At 40.9% G+C, this 16,372-nt stretch overlaps 2 protein-coding genes across 2 annotated transcripts in view; both read left to right on the forward strand.

The window, feature by feature from the left end:
- The first annotated feature begins 1,978 nt into the window (after nucleotides 1-1,978).
- On the forward strand, nucleotides 1,979-8,743 carry LOC139375133 (eukaryotic translation initiation factor 4E). Its single transcript, XM_071116617.1, has 7 exons — nucleotides 1,979-2,098; nucleotides 2,869-2,969; nucleotides 6,076-6,171; nucleotides 6,349-6,412; nucleotides 6,551-6,664; nucleotides 6,823-6,962; nucleotides 7,188-8,743. The coding sequence occupies exons 1-7, from the start codon at nucleotides 2,081-2,083 to the stop codon at nucleotides 7,300-7,302; spliced, it is 648 nt and encodes a 215-aa protein (XP_070972718.1). The 5' UTR covers nucleotides 1,979-2,080; the 3' UTR covers nucleotides 7,303-8,743.
- A 4,171-nt stretch (nucleotides 8,744-12,914) lies between these two features.
- The window catches only part of LOC139374242 (leucine-rich repeat and immunoglobulin-like domain-containing nogo receptor-interacting protein 2), a 41,617-nt gene continuing 38,159 nt past the window's right edge, over nucleotides 12,915-16,372 (forward strand). The window contains exon 1 of the mRNA XM_071115268.1: nucleotides 12,915-12,995. The gene's annotated coding sequence lies outside the window, so the exon portion shown is untranslated. The remainder of the gene's footprint in view (nucleotides 12,996-16,372) is intronic.

The raw sequence follows: 16,372 nt of genomic DNA on the forward strand, positions 1-16,372 counted from the left end.
TGGCTAGACTGTAAACTCTCCTTCCAGACTCATATCAAACATCTCCAATCTAAAATCAAATCTAGAGTCGGCTTTCTATTCCGCAACAAAGCCTCCTTCACTCACGCCGCCAAACTTACCCTAGTAAAACTGACTATCCTACCGATCCTCGACTTCGGCGATATCATCTACAAAATAGCTTCCAATACTCTACTCAGCAAACTGGATGCAGTTTATCACAGTGCCATCCGTTTTGTTACTAAAGCACCTTATACCACCCACCACTGTGACCTGTATGCTCTAGTCGGCTGGCCCTCGCTACATATTCGTCGCCAGACCCACTGGCTCCGGGTCATCTACAAGCCATTGCTAGGTAAAGCTCCGCCTTATCTCAGTTCACTGGTCACGATGGCAACACCCACCCGTAGCACGCGCTCCAGCAGGTGTATCTCACTGATCATCCCTAAAGCCAACACCTCATTTGGCCGCCTTTCCTTCCAGTTCTCTGCTGCCTGTGACTGGAACTAATTGCAAAAATTGCTGAAGTTGGAGACTTTTATCTCCCTCACCAACATTAAACATCTGCTATCTGAGCAGCTAACCAATCGCTGCAGCTGTACATAGTCCATCAGTAAATAGCCCACCCAATTTATCTACCTCATCCCCATACTGTTTTTATTTATTTACTTTTCTGCTCTTTTGCACACCAGTATTTCTACCTGCACATGACCATCTGATCATTTATCACTCCAGTGTTAATCTGCAAAATTGTAATTATTCGCCTACCTCCTCATGCCTTTTGCGCACAATGTATATAGACTCTTTTTTTCTACTGTGTTATTGACCTGTTTATTGTTTACTCCACGTGTAATTCTGTGTTGTTGTCTGTTCACACTGCTATGCTTTATCTTGGCCAGGTCGCAGTTGTAATTGAGAACTTGTTCTCAACTAGCCTACCTGGTTAAATAAAGGTTAAATAAAAATAAAATAAACAAATTAGTATTGCTTGTTTAATTCACACTTACAGAAATAAATGTAACTTTGAGAAACAACACTTTATATCGGAGTTGTCTCGAGATGGCTATACATATTCATGATACGAGGCTAATAGCATGGCATCTCTGCATTAAATGCAGGCGGTAGTGGGCAACAACCTCATCGAATATTCAAAAGCAGATTACAATAATGAGATGTATCCACCAATCCAAAGAAAGGATAGGCGGGAGCTAGACATTTCGCCTTGCCGCTTTGGGAATAACGATTCTCATTGTTAGGGCAGAGACTGAGATATGTATCTTGTCAGTATATCCATAATCTTTGGCTCTAATAAATGTATTTAAAAAATGGAAGGCAGTCGAGGGGAGGCAAGACTAGGTGAGACCATTCTAGCCAAGGCGAAGGGCAGATAATGCGTTTGAACAACAGTCACAATGGTTTCCACTAGTTACCCCAGCCACAACGTCATACTGTCTCTTATCGCAAAAAAATATTTACGGCTCTGATTAGGCATAAAATTAGCAGTGTAGGTAAAATTAGGGTTAGGTTTATGACTCTGTGGCTGTGGTAACGAGTGTCAACTAGGCAAAACTCCGATATAAAGTGTTTTTTTTCTCAGTTGCTGGGATGTCACGTGTACTACTTTTATCAGTACACTCGTCACAACCTAATAATTACTCAACTTCTATTGATCAAATAAGCCACACGTAGCAAATAAACCATTAAAATTGTGTTTACCAAATTCGACACTCATCAACCTCCATAAAAAAACTCGTCGCTTGGTGAGCAAAAAAAAAACGCCACCTGCTGGAGAAGACAGATTTAGGTATCCCTAGTTACCACAGCCACAAAGTAAAATTGGCTATATAGCAGACAATCAAAAATGATTTTTGGCCTTAGTTTAAGGTTAGGGTTAGGCACACGGTTATCAGTGTGGTTAGGGTTGGGGTTAGGTTTAAAATCACGTTTTAAGAACATACATTTAAGAAATAGGCGGAGTTTATGACTTTGTGACTGTGGTAACTAGTGACGACCGTTATCCCTCTCTCTTCGCTCTTCCTCTCTGGTCCAATGAATTTCAGCGTTCTACACCGAGACTCATAAGATGGCGACCGCGGAACCGGTGAGTACCTTTACCGAAGAAAATATTTTATAACGTTATTGGAATCCGTTGTCCAATATACATTGTTATCCAGAATGTAATATTAATAGCTCGAATCTAATCAATTCGAAGGAAATGCATGTTTACATGGTTGTATTTTCGGATATTCTTGCCCTTGTAGAAACTTTTTGTGCCACGACCCAAGCAGTGCAAAAACAACTGAGAGGGGAATACACTAGCTATGTGAATCGCCTACTGTAGCTAACTAACAACAAGTTCGGTAAATGTTGTCACAGCTGTTAAATTCGCTCGGTCGGGCATTTGCGCGTACCTACATGTTAGTAGTACATTTCCAACATGATGTATTTTGTCAAACAAATGTGTTTTAATAAAAAAAAGTGCAGTATAATTAGCTAGTTATCAGCTTGGGCTTTCTTGGACTAGTCTGTTGCTTCCACTTTAGGCTAGCTAGCTAACCAGCTGCCAGACAGTTCACCAACTTGCCCAATCATTATGGCTGGTGCAATACATTTACGCACAACAGTATTTACATCATAGATGAAAGTAAACGGTTTCTTTCATTGATTTGAAATACTGTTGGACCATCTAGCCTATGTAAATAGTGTCTGGAAATTATGTTGCAAAAAACTAAAGTCCGATGTCATTACCTATACTCACGTTCAACCCAGCGTTGTATATAAAAACGAAAACAATCAAACGTACCAATGACCCAAGACATGGCAGTCCTGCAAGATCATACTTCTTACTAATTTCAAGTTGTTTTCCACTAGGAAATAAATATAAATCCACCCCGACATGCTGAAGAAGAAGCAGAGACTGGTCAGGAGATCGTGAGCCCTGAGAGCTACATCAAACACCCCCTACAGAACAAGTAAGTTGACCCAGGCTACTGCTCTTTGATGACCATTACAGGCTGCTACTCTGTGTTAAGGAAAGTTTACCTGTGAAACTTTTTAATATATTTGAGATTCTTCAAAGTAGCCACTAGAGGTCGACCGATTATGATTTTTCAACGCCGATACCGATTATTGGAGGACCAAAAAAGCCGATGCCGATTAATCGGAAAATATTTATTTATTTATAATAATGACAATTACAACAATACTAAATTAACACTTATTTTAACTTAATATAGTACATCAATAAAATCAATTTAGCCTCAAATAAATAATGAAACATGTTCAATTTGGTTTAAATAATGCAAAAACAAAGTGTTGTAAAAGTGGGTCCAGATTGTAAAAGTGCAATATGTGCCATGTAAGAAAGCTAACGTTTAAGTTCCTTGCTCAGAACATGAGAACATATGAAAGCTGGTGGTTCCTTTTAACATGAGTCTTCAATATTCAGAGGTAAGAAATTTGGGGTTGTAGTTATTATAGGAATTATAGGACTATTTCCCTCTATACCGTTTGTATTTCATTAACCTTTGACTATCGGATGTTCTTATAGGCACTTTAGTATTGCCAGTGTAACAGTATAGTTTCCGTCCCTCTCCTCGCTCCTCCCTGGGCTCGAACCAGGAACACAACGACAACAGCCACCCTCGAAGCAGCGTTACCCATGCAAAGCAAGGGGAACAACCACTCCAAGTCTCAGAGCGAGTGACATTTGAAACTCTATTAGCGCGCACCACACTAACTAGCTAGCCATTTCACATCGGTTACACCAGCCTCATCTCGGGAGTTGAAGTCATAAACAGCGCAATACTCGACGCACAACGAAGAGCTGCTGGCAAAACGCACAAAAGTGCTGTTTGAATGAATGCTTACGAGCCTGCTGCTGCCTACCACCGCTCAGTCAGATACTTGTATGCTTGTATGCTCAGTCAGATTATCTGCAACGCAGGACACGCTAGATAAACTAGTAATATCATCAACCATGTGTAGTTAACTAGTGATTATGATTGATTGCTTTTTTTATAAGATACGTTTAATGCTAGCTAGCAACTTACCTTGGCTTACTGCATTCGCGTAACAGGCAGACTTTTTGTGGAGTGCAATGAGAGAGAGGCAGGTGGCTAGAGCGTTGGACTAGTTAACTGTAAGGTTGCAAGTTTGGATCTGACAACGTGAAAATCGGTCGTTCTGCCCCTGAACGAGGCAGTTAACCCACCGTTCCTAGCCCATCATTGAAAATAAGAATGTGTTCTTAACTGACTTCCCTAGTTAAATAATGGAGTAAAAAAAAAATGGCCAAATCGGTGTCCAAAAATACCAATTTCCAATTGTTATGAAAACTTGAAATCGGCCTTAATTAATCGGCCATTCTGATTAATCGGTCGACCTCTAGTAGCCACCCTTTGCCTTGTTGACAGCTTTGCACACTCTTGGTATTCTCTCAACCAGCTTCATGGTGGTATACAGAGACAGCCCTATTTGGTGAATGACCAAGTCCATATTATGAATGCATTTCAATTAACACGTGTGCCTTGTTAATTTGTGGAATTTCTTTCCTCAATGCGTTTGAGCCAAACAGTTGTTGTTACAAGGTAGGGGTGGTATACAGAAGATAGCCCTATTTGGTAAATTACCAAGTCCATATTATGACAAGAACAGCTCAAATAAGCAAAGAGAAACCACAGTCCATCATGACTAAGACATGAAGGTCAGCCAATGTGGAACATTTCAAGAACTTTTAACGTTTCTACAAGAGCAATCGCAAAAACCATCAAGCACTATGATGAAACTGGCTGTCATGAGGACCGCCACAGGACAGGAAGACCCAGAGTTACCTCTGCTGTAGAGGATAAGTTAATTAGAGTTAACTGCACCTCAGATGCAGTCAAATAAATGCTTCAGAGTTCAAGTAACAGACACATCTCAACATAAACTTTTCAGAGGAAACTGCCGTGAATCAAGCCTTCATGGTTGAATTGCTGCAAAGAAACCACTACTAAAGGACACCAAAGAGACTTGCTTCGATCAAGAAACACTAGCAATGGACATTAGACAGGTGGAAATCTGTCATTTGGTCTGATGAGTCCAAATTTGAGCTTTTTGGTTCCAACCACCGTGTCTTTGTGAGATGAAGAGTAGGTGAACAGATGATGGAGGAAGAGGTGTGGGGGTGCTTTGCTGGTGACAATCAGTGATTTTATTTAGAATTCAGAATTCAAGGCACACTTAACCAGCATGGCTACCACAGCATTCTGCAGCGATACAGCATCCCATCTGGTTTGCGCTTAGTGGGACTATCATTTGTTTTTCAACAGGACAATGACCCAACACACCTCCAGGCTGTGTAAGGGCTATTTGACCAAGAAGGAGAGTGATGGAGTGCTGCATCAGATGACCTGGCCTCCACAATCACCCGACCTCTACCCAATTGAGATGGTTTTGGGATGAGTTGGACTGCAGAGTGAAGGAAAAGCAGCCAATAAATACTCCTCATATGTGGGAACTCCAAGACTGTTGGAAAAGCATTCCTCATGAAGCTGGTTGAGAGAATGCCAAAAATGTGTGCAAATCTGTCATCAAGGCAAAGGGGGGCTACTTTGAAGAATCTTTTTTTAGAGATTTGTTTAACACTTTTTTAGGTACTACATGATTCCTTATGTGTTACTTCATAGTTTTGATGTCTTCACTCTTATTCTACAATGTAGAAAATAGTCAAAATAAAGAAAAACCAATGAATGAGTAGGTGGGTCCACAGATTTGACTGGTACTGTATATACAGTGTGCGACTCACTTTATTGTTATAGCTAATAAGTGTTCATAACACAAGCTGGGTCTGTCTGTGATTACCAACTATGCATTTCACTGTAACTGCAGTCAAGCTCAATTGAACTGCCTAAGGATTTGACATTGAATGAATATGGCACAAAGTAGTGAACCATGTGTCAATTCCCCCCCCCCCCATCATCCATAACTTCCTAATTTGCTTTGAGGCTTATGGGCTGTTGATTACGTTTGTTTTCCAGACGTTTAATTAGTCAGTGTTTACTTTATGTAAATCCCATTTCTGTTTTGCCCCAACAGATGGTCTCTCTGGTTCTTCAAAAATGATAAGACCAAAACATGGCAGGCAAACCTCCGCCTCATCTCGAAGTTTGACACGGTTGAAGATTTCTGGGCGTAAGTATCAATAAGACTAAAGTTAGTTTTTTTGATGACATGGATTGAATGAGTATGAAAAGGTTAATTGGAGATTATACCAACATGTCTTCTTTCATCATCTTGATCGCTTTCAGTTCCTTTCCAATATACTGCAATTGTGTGTGTTGTACTAAGAAAATTATCTTGTCATTTCAGTCTGTATAATCATATTCAGTTGTCAAGCAATCTGATATCTGGATGCGACTACTCCCTCTTTAAGGTAGGTTTGTGGCATTTCAAAAAGTGAACAAGGAAGCCATTTTATTCCATGTAACTTCATGGTATCTTTGCAACTAAACCTAGTTTTCTCCTGTAGTTTTAAACCAAGTAAAGCTGTCTCTCTCCTCTGGTGTGACAGGATGGCATTGAGCCCATGTGGGAGGATGAGCGAAACAAGCGAGGAGGGCGTTGGCTGATCACGCTCAACAAGCAGCAGAGGAGACAAGACCTGGACCGCTTCTGGCTAGAAACAGTGAGTTAGTGTGGGTATATGTCTCAGTGTGCGTGGACTTTTTGGAATGAAATACAGCCTCAAGCTTCTACCTGTGTAGCTGGATTAAGGAATTCTGTGATGCCACTGAAATGTTAATGTATTGTTCCATATTTTTTCCGGGCACATCACCTGTCCAGCTTCTCTGCCTCGTTGGGGAGGCTTTCGATGACTATAGTGACGAAGTGTGTGGCGCAGTAGTCAATATTCGCACTAAAGGAGACAAAATCGCCATCTGGACCGCAGACTTCGACAACAGGGAAGCCATAACACACATAGGGTAAGTTGGATCAATTTGAAGTCAATGTTTCTTAGTGTAGTTAACGTTCCAACTTTGCTCTTGCTTTATAAAACAGACTCCTCAGGAAAATGTATTGACTTACCAAAGAGTGTATAGTCTTAGTATTTCAAAATTATTTTGGCTTTGGTTAAATTACTAAGATCAATACATTTTAAATGTATTTTGCTACCACCTCCCGTCTCATTGCCCTGTGTGTGTCAACAGGAGAGTCTATAAGGAGCGCTTGGGAATCCCCATGAAGATGACCATTGGCTACCAGTCCCACTCTGACACCGCCACAAAGAGCGGCTCCACCACCAAAAACAAGTTTGTTGTCTGAAAATGAACCGTGTGCCTTGTTTTGTTTGGTCTACTTTTCATTGTGGGTAGGTTATATTTACTTAATATAGCAATGGCTGCGTGACGAAATCTGGGAAAAATTCATGACTATATACCAAAGCTTCAACAGAAACAGCCCTAGACCTGTGAACACAGGAAAAACTTTATTAACAGGACACACTACTTTCTCTGGAACCCCCCCACGCACACACACACACCTGCCAATGCTATTAATTCACATGTCATAGCCATGCAGGTGAACATGCAAACCTCAAAATGCAAATGAAGAATGTTCATAGTAGGAAATGTAAGATGTTCTGAGTGTTCTTATAAAGACAATTATTTTTTTGATTTATTTAATGGCAGGGAATTCATTTGAAATGCAAAAATAAAACATTTCTCAGTGCCCTTGTATACAGCATTGTAATTGCTGTAATCCTTAATGATGTTACACTTTTTTAATTTATTATACCAATTTGCTTTTTAGCATTTTTTTTAACTTGTTTTGTGCTATGGCCTTAAAGGTGATTTGTTTTTTGTAATTTTTCTTTTTTTTATGCTAAATGACATGTTATAGAATATCCTTTTTTGTGATTTCACTTGTTTTTGAGAAACTTACCCTAACCAGCAAATCACTTCTTCATCCTTGTGTAGTTTAGGGGCCCTTTCTATAACATATCATTTACATCAAAAATAGGGATTTGGTTGTAAAAAAAACAAACTTCTCCTTTGAACCTCAAGCGCATGTAATCAAGCCTTTCTGATAATTTCATGACTCAATTAGTCTTTGTTAACTACATGATTAAAACTTTGGTTTTGCCAATCGGTAGAAGCTGTTTTTATATTATGGAATACTTTTTGCAACTTGTAATTTGTACATTCCTTGTTAGAAATGGTTTGATATTTGACTTAGTGATGCTGTATTGCAATATATACATTTATTAGTGATTGGTTTTGAGCTTCTGCCTGCAATGGAAACACAGCACGAATGAGTCTTTAAATAATGTTTTTCTGTTTTTCTTTTTAATTATATAATATGGGCCTAATAATATACCATTTCAACCCCAAGAAACAATCTAACTTTCTATGCCACTTGTCTTGCCATAGCTAGTTGGTCTGCCCCTGTCACCCCTAGAGACTTAATGTAGAGCTGAATAATGTATAAAGCAATATAGTAGCTACACCTACAGTATCACCTGTTGTGGCATTTCATGAAAGCCTACAACCCATGACAATGTCATGACACCAAATTAGAGCGCTCAAATACTTACCATTTCATGGCTCATGAAAGTATGAGTTGCCATTATGCCAGGCATGTTTCATTCTTTTGGCCAAACACAAGTGCTACCAGTTACTTTCATAACTGCTGTTCAACATTCATACATGAAATGCATTTGGGTATTTTATTCCCAATTCATAAATAAACTGAGCTTTGCACTTCAGTTTGAAGTATTATCCAATTGCTTTACTGTTAAGGTCAGTAATTCACTCATCTGAATGAAGTCACCAAGTTTCATCTCCTTTTCTTCCATCTAGAGGGTGCTATGTACAACCAATCTTTGTATAGGTGCTTATTTGATCAATCAGTATGGGACCTTGATTGTCAGTTCTCTGCAGACCAGCATCAACTAGATCCACTGCATACAACTAGATCTAAAAAATGAATGCCTGATCTAGTGATAACAGGTGACTTTTTGGCTTTCTGCCAAGGTTGCTAATCATGGGCAAGGCTACAATTTAGAAAATTGCATGCACAGTGGGTCTTTTCCAGAGGTGTTATTTTGAAATGTAGACATTGAATCAGACATAAAGAAGTCCAACAAAAACAAACCCTTAACAGTAAAACTTTATTTCAGGGGTACCTACGTAAGGAGTGCTTCATTTTTCAAGTTTTATTTCACCTTTATTTAACTAGGCAAGTCAGTTCAGAACACATTCTTTTTTACAATGACGGCCTACCAAAAGGCCTCCTGCGGGGACGGGGACTGGGATTAAAAATAAAATATAGGACAAAACACACATCAGGACAAGAGAGATCTAAGACAACAACGTAGCATCAACACAACATGACAACAACATGGTAGCAACGCAACATGGTACAAACATTATTGGGCACAGTCAACAGCACAAAGGGCAAGAAGGTAGAGACAACAATACATCACGCAAAGCAGCCACAACTGTCAGTAAGAGTGTCCATGATTGAGTCTTTGAATGAGGAGATTGAGATAAAACTGTCCAGTTTGAGTGTTTCTTGCAGCTCGTTCCAGTCGCTAGCTGCAGCGAACTGAAAAGAAGAATGTGCTTTGGGGACCTTTTAACAGAATGTGACTGGCAGAACAGGTGATGTATGTGGAGGATGAGGGCTGCAGTAAATATCTCAGATAGGGGGAGTGCGACCTAAAATGGTTTTATAAATAAGCATCAAACAGTAGGTCTTGCGACTGGTATACAGAGATGACCAGTTTACAGAGGAGTATAGAGTGCAGTGATGTGTCCTATAAGGAGTATTGGTGGCAAATCTGATGGCCGAATGGTAAAGAACATCTAGCCGCTCGAGAGCACCCTTACCTGCTGACCTATAAATTACGTCTCCACAATCTAGCATGGGTAGGATGGGCATCTGAATCAGGGTTAGTTTGGTAGCTGGGTGAAAGAGGAGCGATTACAATAGGGGAAACCAAGTCTGGATTTAACTTTAGCCTGTAGCTTTGATATGTGCTGAGAGAAGGACAGTGTACCGTCTAGCCATACTCCCAAGTACTTGTATAAGATGACTACATCAAGCTCTAAACCCTCAGAGGTAGTAATCACATCTGTGGGGAGAGGGGCATTCTTCTTACCAAACCACATTACATTTGTTTTAGAGGTGTTCAGAAGAAGGTTAAGGGCAGAGAAAGCTTGTTAGACACTAAGAAAGCTTTGTTGTAGAGCATTTAACACAAAATCCGGGGAGGGGCCAGCTGAGTATAAGACTATCATTTGCAAAACATTTAATTTCAAGGGATCACCAGGATAATAATTCATTTATTACTCATATACAGCATTCCAGAGCAGTACATAAACATTTAATACATCATAGTGCTATGGCATTGGCTCTCAGGACTGCAGATGTTAGCATACACACAGGAGACAAAGTCCTGTTTAAAGAGTTTACGTATCTATTCCTTTCTGTCCTTGTATTGTAGGCTATAGTGGAGAGGATGACAGGTGATCCATTTCCAGAGGGTCTGGTCAGGGCTTTCATTTCACTCCCGTCAGGATCAATGGGAGAATTTGTTATATGGGATCATGGGAATGGAAAGGATAATCAGAGAACCACTTAAGGACTTTGTAAGGTTGTGTTCCAAGGTGCGAAGGATTTAGTTAAATGCTTTTGTTATAGAATTACAGTCAGGTCCATATTTACTGGCAGCCTTGATAAAGAAGAGCAAAAGAGACTGTATAAAATAAATAATACAAATACTAGGCTTTATTTATTTATTTTTTAAATTATTGTGAAATTATATTATTTTATACTAATACAATTGCTCAGATAAATACATTTTGTTTAACAAGTAATACATTTAAAAAATGAAAAAAGATAGGGGTCAAAATGATTGCCACTCATGTTTTCAATACTCCAGCACCCTCCCCTTGCGAGGATAACAACACTGAGCCTTTTTCTAAAATGTTTTATGAGATTGGAGAACATGTTGGGAGGGATCTTAGACCATTCCTCCATACAGAATCTTTCCAGAATCTTGACTACCTTCATCTGCGTTTATGGACTCCCCTCTTCAATTCAAACCACAGGTTTTCAAAGTGGTTCAAGTCGGAAGACTGAGATGGCCATTGCAAAATGTTGAATTTGTGGTAAATTTTACCGTAGGTGTGTGGTACTTTTCTGCATATGCTTCTGTTTTTCAACACCAAATCCACTACTGGTGTGCATAGCAAAATAGCTTTATTTTCATGTCATCTGACCTTAGCATCGTTTGGAGTTTGATAAACGGCATTGGCACTTGAATTGGAACCAGTACTATGATCAGATTACATGAAAATAGAGCTCTTTGGCAAAGCACACCAGTGGTGAAGTGTACTCTATCCAAAAGGTAGAGGCCGATGTATGGCTCTGGTTAGAGGGTGCATGAGCCAAAAGAGAAGTGTGAGAAAAATACCTAACATCTGCAATCCTAATGGGGACCATAGGGGATAGGGCTCACCATTTAGGTTTATTAGATTCATTACTAGTGCAGCACTAGTTTACTGTGGGCATTATTAGAACTGCTCAGTTGGTTGGACGACCCCCATTGATCTGGCAACACCAGGGCACTGTTCAGTAATCTAATGGATGATTTATGCTCTGGATTCCATTACGACTGGATTTAATTATACTGCTTATTATGTTGCAGCATGGATGTTATTTCCTGAAATGGTACATTTGTTGAACTGCTAAATGTAGACCTGCATTGATATTTTATGCCATTTTGTATAGAATTGCATATCAGAATATGTTGTTTACTTGAAAATACTAGATGGTATTTACATTTAATTATTGAAAACAATAGAGGTTGTACACTAATTATAGAAATGCTTGTGCCTGAATTATGGAACAGCTTAGATGTTTCCCACTGCACATTATGGAGTAACATTGATGTGTTATGCTTCCTACACAAAGCAGCATGGATGTCATGTCATAGTTCTGCCATTTCCTTAAGTCTAGAGCAGTGGGATGCTGCATCTATTTTGGTCTCCCTCTTCAGTCCTCTGTGTCAGCTGGCTCAGAGGGAGGCAGCAAAGGCGGTCTGTCACCGCGGGGAGAAGCAGAGGGCTAGCTACAGTAGGGTAGCTAACCCTTAGAGATGCTAACCCCACAGGTACATGCTAATGAAGCAAGCAGAATCAATAGCACAGCCTTTCCACCCCTATTTCACCTACTCCCTCTATTACCACAGCAATCATGACTCCTCTTTGTACCGTGCACATACCAGTCTCCAGAGATATAGTTAGAGGAGGATGTGTCCGAAAATAGGATGGAAAGAGAGAAATTGAATTAAAGAGAGCGAGATGGAGAGGGGTGAAAGAGAAAGCCAGGGAGAGGTATAAAAAACCTTTTTGAGCAGATGTGTCAGAGAGAAGCTTAGAGGGAGAGAGGCTATGAAATAGAGAGGGGAGGAGTAAAAGCCCTCCCTGTAGGTTTTTCTTTACCCATTCAGAGCGCTGAGGTAGGGCTAGGGCTGATCACAGGTGATGAGCAAGAGTACAGTGAAGAGGGGGGAGGATCAGAAGAGCAAGGGGGATAACTGAACCGCTGCCGCGCCTCGACAAAGGAGCTCACACCAATGAAGAGCCTTTCTCTATTTCTCTCTTTCCCGTTCTCTCTTTCTCATCTCAGCCCCCCCCCCCCCCCCCCAGTCGCCTGCCTGTTCCAGTGTTTTCACAGGGCTTTCGAGATGGCTCATTAGAATAGTGGGAGAAATTAGGAGTGCGACCGTGGGAAGGAAATGCACAGAAATCAAAGATATAGTGAGATGAAAGTATATTGTTCCCATGAAGGGCAGAGTAGAAGGGGCTGACACAAAGCGGATTGAGCGGGCACTCGGAAGCTGTGTGTGCGTGTTAGAGTAAGTCTGTGTGCGTGTGTCAGCTTGGCTGCGTGACCCTCAGTGAGCTAATCTGGAGTATGGATTTTGTAATGAGGAGCAGCACTTAAAGGTAAGAATCACCTCAAAATATACCTGTCACTGAGAATATGCCATATTATTAAGGAATTGTCTTTTTTTTCCAGAGGGGAGAATTCTTACCAACTGTACTCGTGTTTCAAATCTGTAACTGACATTTCTAATACAGGGAAGATTTGACTGGAATGATCCTTTCTCCAAAGTCTGTCTTCTATTGCGCATAGGCACTCTTTCAGAAGGAGAGAGTGAGGGTAGGAGATTTCATAATTTTCTTGTTGAAAACCCTCCTGAAAAGGCGTAGTCCTATTCTGTTGTGCATGGGGTATGTGGATAAGTGATATAGGGGCGAGTGGGAACTGTCTGGGTGAAGTGAAATGAGTGGATGAGGTACGTATATAAATTAGGTGGATGCTGTGTGTGAGATTATCAGTGGATTTGGGGAGTCTGGATGAAAGTGTGGTTGAGGTTGACAGAGCGGATAGCTCTGTTGATGAGGTGAGTTTTGTGGATATGTAACTGTTATAATCACATTATAAATCAGTGTATAAGTGAGTAATAGTGGGGATAAGATTAGAGGAATAAATTAATGGATGAGGAGTACTGTATGGATGGAATAAATTGATGAAGTCTTTGGATGAGGTTGACGACATGGATGAGGTCTATGGATGAGGTGTGTGTGTATGAAAAGTACATTGAGGTTGAGATGATCTGGATGGGATGGGATGAATGAATGAAGTATGTGGATGATATGAACTGCTTTGTTGAGAAACATGGATGAAACATATGCAATTAATGAAAATTGCGGAAGAGGTGAAATGTATGGATGTGACTTATAGATGAGGGAGTCGGTTACCCACTGAGCTGTCCTGATGAGGTGAGGTTAGCGTATGAATTTCTTCTATGTGGATGAGTGCACTTTTGAAAGCTTGCAGATAAGGTGAGATATTGTGTGGCCGTAGCCCTTCATGCAGACGAGTGCTCACGAAACCCATAACTTAATACACACATCTCCCCTGACCTTAAACATGAGCAAATCCTTCTGAATTATACATGAGCTATGCTACTGAAGAGGTCTCCAGGCTGGACCTACTGTCTGTCTATTCTGTCTGTCTGTCTGTTGGAGCTGCTAATGGAGGGAAGAGGAGCCCAGTTTCCAGTAAAGAGGCGTTACCGCTGCCCGCGCAGGGATATGAGAGAGTGTGTGAGGTGTTACCATGGCAACCTGTGGTAACACCATGGCAGCAGCTATTCTTGCTGGGGTACAAACAGAAATAAAACAATTACATCACAACAAAACTGTAGCCTACATGATAAATAAACCAATACATCTTACAGGACATTACACTGAACAAAAACATAAACGCAAGATGCAATAATTTCGAAGATTTTACTGAGTTACAGTTATAAGGAAATCAGTCAATTTAAATAAATTCATCAGGCCCTAATCTATGGATTTCACAATACTTGTCACGACCGTGGTATGAATAATTGGACCAGGGCGCAGCGTGAGTAGAGTTCCACATTTTAATGATAGCGAAACATCCAAAAACAACAAAGATATAACGATCGTGAAATACGTAGCGCACATAGGCACTCATACACAACAATATCCCCCATCGCAGGTGGGGGAAAAGGACACACTAAGTACGATCCCCAATTAGAGGTAACGATTATCAGCTGCCTCCAATTGGGAACCATACACACACACCAACATATAAATATAATACCTAGAACCCCCCCTAGTCAAGCCCTGACCTATTACACCATAGAGAACCCAGAGGGCTCTCTATGGTCAGGGCATGACAATACTGGGAATATATATATGCATATGTTGGTCACAGTCACTTGGGCTCCTGAGTGGTCTAAGGCACTATATCTCAGCGCTAAAGGCAGCACTACAGATCCTGGTTTGATTCCAGGCTGTATCACAACCGGCCGTGATTGGGAGACCTGTAAGGCGGTGCACAATTGGCCTGATGTCGCTGGGGTAGGCCGTTGTTGTAAATAAGAATTTGTTCTTAACTGACTTGCCTATTTAAATAAATAAAAGATACCTTAAAAAATGAGGTCTGTGGATCAGAAAATCAGGCAGTATCTGATGTGACCACCATTTATTTGCCTCATGCAGTGTGACACACCTCCTTCGCATAGCGTTGATCAGGCTGTTGATTGTGGCCTGTGGAATATTGTCTCACTACTCTTCAATGGCTGTGCGAAGTTGCTGGATATTTGCGGGAGCTGGAACACGCTGTCGCATACTTCGATCAAGAGCATCCCAAACATGCTCAATGGGTGACATGTCTGGTGAGTATGCGGGCCATGGATGAACAGGGACATTTTCAGTTTCTAGGAATTGTGTACAGTTCCTTGCAACACGGGGTGATGGCGGCGGATGAATGGCACAACAATGGGCTTCAGGATCTCATCACAGTATTTCTGTGCATTCAAATTGCCATCGATAAAATGCAATTGTGTTCTTAGCTTATGCCTGCCCATACCATAACCATATAGTTAAAGTGGAAATGATTGAGGCAATTGTAAGTTGGGGATGATTAGTTGGCCATCATGGTATGAGTTTCAGAATGGGAATTTAGCCGGGACACACCATGGTTAACACCCCTACTCTTACAATAACTGCCAAGGGATCTTTAGTGATTACAGAGAGTCCGAACACCTATTTAACATCCCATCCAAAAGACAGCACTCTACACAGGGCAATGTCTCCATTTACTGAATTGGTATATTTTATTTAAACTAGAGAAAATAGTGCTTCCAACTGGCCTTCCAACACCACTTCCAGCAGCATCTGGTCTCCCAACCAGGTACTGACCAGGACCAGCCCTGCTTAGCTTCAAAATCAAATCAAATCAAATCAAATGTATTTATATAGCCCTTCGTACATCAGCTGATATCTCAAAGTGCTGTACAGAAACCCAGCCTAAAACCCCAAACAGCAAGCAATGCAGGTGTAGAAGCACGGTGGCTAGGAAAAACTCCCTAGAAAGGCCAAAACCTAGGAAGAAACCTAGAGAGGAACCAGGCTATGTGGGGTGGCCAGTCCTCTTCTGGCTGTGCCGGGTGGAGATTATAACAAAACATGGTCAAGATGTTCAAATGTTCATAAATGACCAGCATGGTCGAATAATAATAAGGCAGAACAGTTGAAACTGGAGAAGCAGCACAGTCAGGTGGACTGGGGACAGCAAGGAGTCATCATGTCAGGTATTCCTGGGGCATGGTCCTCCGAGAGAGAGAAAGAAAGAGAGAATTAGAGAGATCATATGTGGGATGGCCAGTCCTCTTCTGGCTGTGCCGGGTGAAGATTATAACAGAACATGGCCAAGATGTTCAAATGTTCATAAATGACCAGCATGGTCGAATAATATTAAGGCAGAACAGTTGAAACTGGAG

This window comes from Oncorhynchus clarkii, chromosome 19 (assembly GCF_045791955.1).
Source record: "Oncorhynchus clarkii lewisi isolate Uvic-CL-2024 chromosome 19, UVic_Ocla_1.0, whole genome shotgun sequence".
NCBI lineage: Eukaryota > Metazoa > Chordata > Actinopteri > Salmoniformes > Salmonidae > Oncorhynchus > Oncorhynchus clarkii.